At 64.8% G+C, this 1141-nt stretch overlaps 1 protein-coding gene across 1 annotated transcript in view; it reads right to left on the bottom strand.

The window, feature by feature from the left end:
- Nucleotides 1-629, bottom strand: part of EXOG (exo/endonuclease G) — a 27955-nt gene extending 27326 nt beyond the window's left edge. The window contains exon 1 of the mRNA XM_069084319.1: nucleotides 109-629. Within this exon, the coding sequence (XP_068940420.1) occupies nucleotides 109-298 (190 nt within the window). The 5' untranslated portion in view covers nucleotides 299-629. The remainder of the gene's footprint in view (nucleotides 1-108) is intronic.
- Nucleotides 630-1141: the final 512 nt, after the last annotated feature.

Raw genomic sequence — 1141 nt, 5'->3', positions numbered from 1 at the left:
CGCGCGAGTACACACGCACACACCTGTGCACACACTTATGCACAAGCCTACTCGAGCACACACACCTGTGCACACACACCCTCCGTCCGGAGCCGCAGGGAATCTTACCCTCCGGCTTTCTTGTGCTCGGAGCAGAGTCTCCGTTTTCATCCTGGCTGAGGAGGAGCCTCCGGGCAGCAAGTCCGGCCCCGACAGCCCCCATGACGGCCCCGGCCAGGAAGCCAGCGAAGAAGCGCCGGTCACCACGAAGGCGAGAGACTCGAGCCGCCATAGCTCCTGCCGGCTCCTCGGTGCGCATGCGCAGGGCGGGAGTGGACTGGGAAACCGAGATTCCTCAGCTCACGATGGCCCTGTCAGTCAGCTGGTGCGCATGCGTAGTGCTCGACTTAGTCGCCAAATGTAGCGTCATCAACGGCGCCCAGGCAAACGTATACAAAAACGGGACCGGGCTGTGAAGCCTCCTTTTAGCGTATATCCGCCCTCAGTCTTCCAAGGAGCATGCGTGGGGGTGGGGGTGTTCCGCCGAAACCCTCCTAGCAGTAGAGCTCTTTTAGAAACGCTCCCGTTTACACTAAACAAGGCTGGGGATTAGACAGCCAGTAGAGCCCGGCAAGAGACACCGCCCTGGGCCTGATGGGAAACGTTGGCGGGAAGAGCGAGAGCGCATGCGTGAGCCCGCCCGAGTCTCCCTGCTCGGCTCTCCCTCGGCCCCTGCTGGTGCCAGAGGGAAGGACAACCAAAACGGCCGCCACAGTTAGCTTAGCGCTAGCTGCAGTTTCTATGGCGCGCCCGGCTTTGTGCCAAGCGCTTTACAAACAGCGCCTAGCCCGAGGCTCCGGCACCGAAATGCTGCCGCCATGATGGGGAAACTGAGGCGGGCAGCGGCTAGGTGACTCGCCCAGGGTCGCCCAGCCAGGCCGTGGTCGAGACCCCCACTGAGGCCGGTCTTCCTGACCGCAGGCCTGGTGCTGTGCCCGCTGCGCCGCGCAGCTAGCTCACTTGGACCGGCCCTAAGCCGGGCAGCCGGGCGTGGGTGCGGAGCTGCCGGGGGCGCCCAGCTCCGGAGCTTCCGGCCGCACAGGGCGGCGCTCCTGGCCTGATAATCCCCTCCCCCGCCGCTATCTGTGCGCGGGCACCCAGC

Source organism: Petaurus breviceps, unplaced genomic scaffold (genome assembly GCF_028583685.1).
Source record: "Petaurus breviceps papuanus isolate PSGF00001 unplaced genomic scaffold, PetGlider_PUasm1.0 174, whole genome shotgun sequence".
Taxonomy (NCBI): Eukaryota; Metazoa; Chordata; class Mammalia; order Diprotodontia; family Petauridae; genus Petaurus; species Petaurus breviceps.
This window is presented reverse-complemented; position numbering and strand designations above follow the sequence as displayed.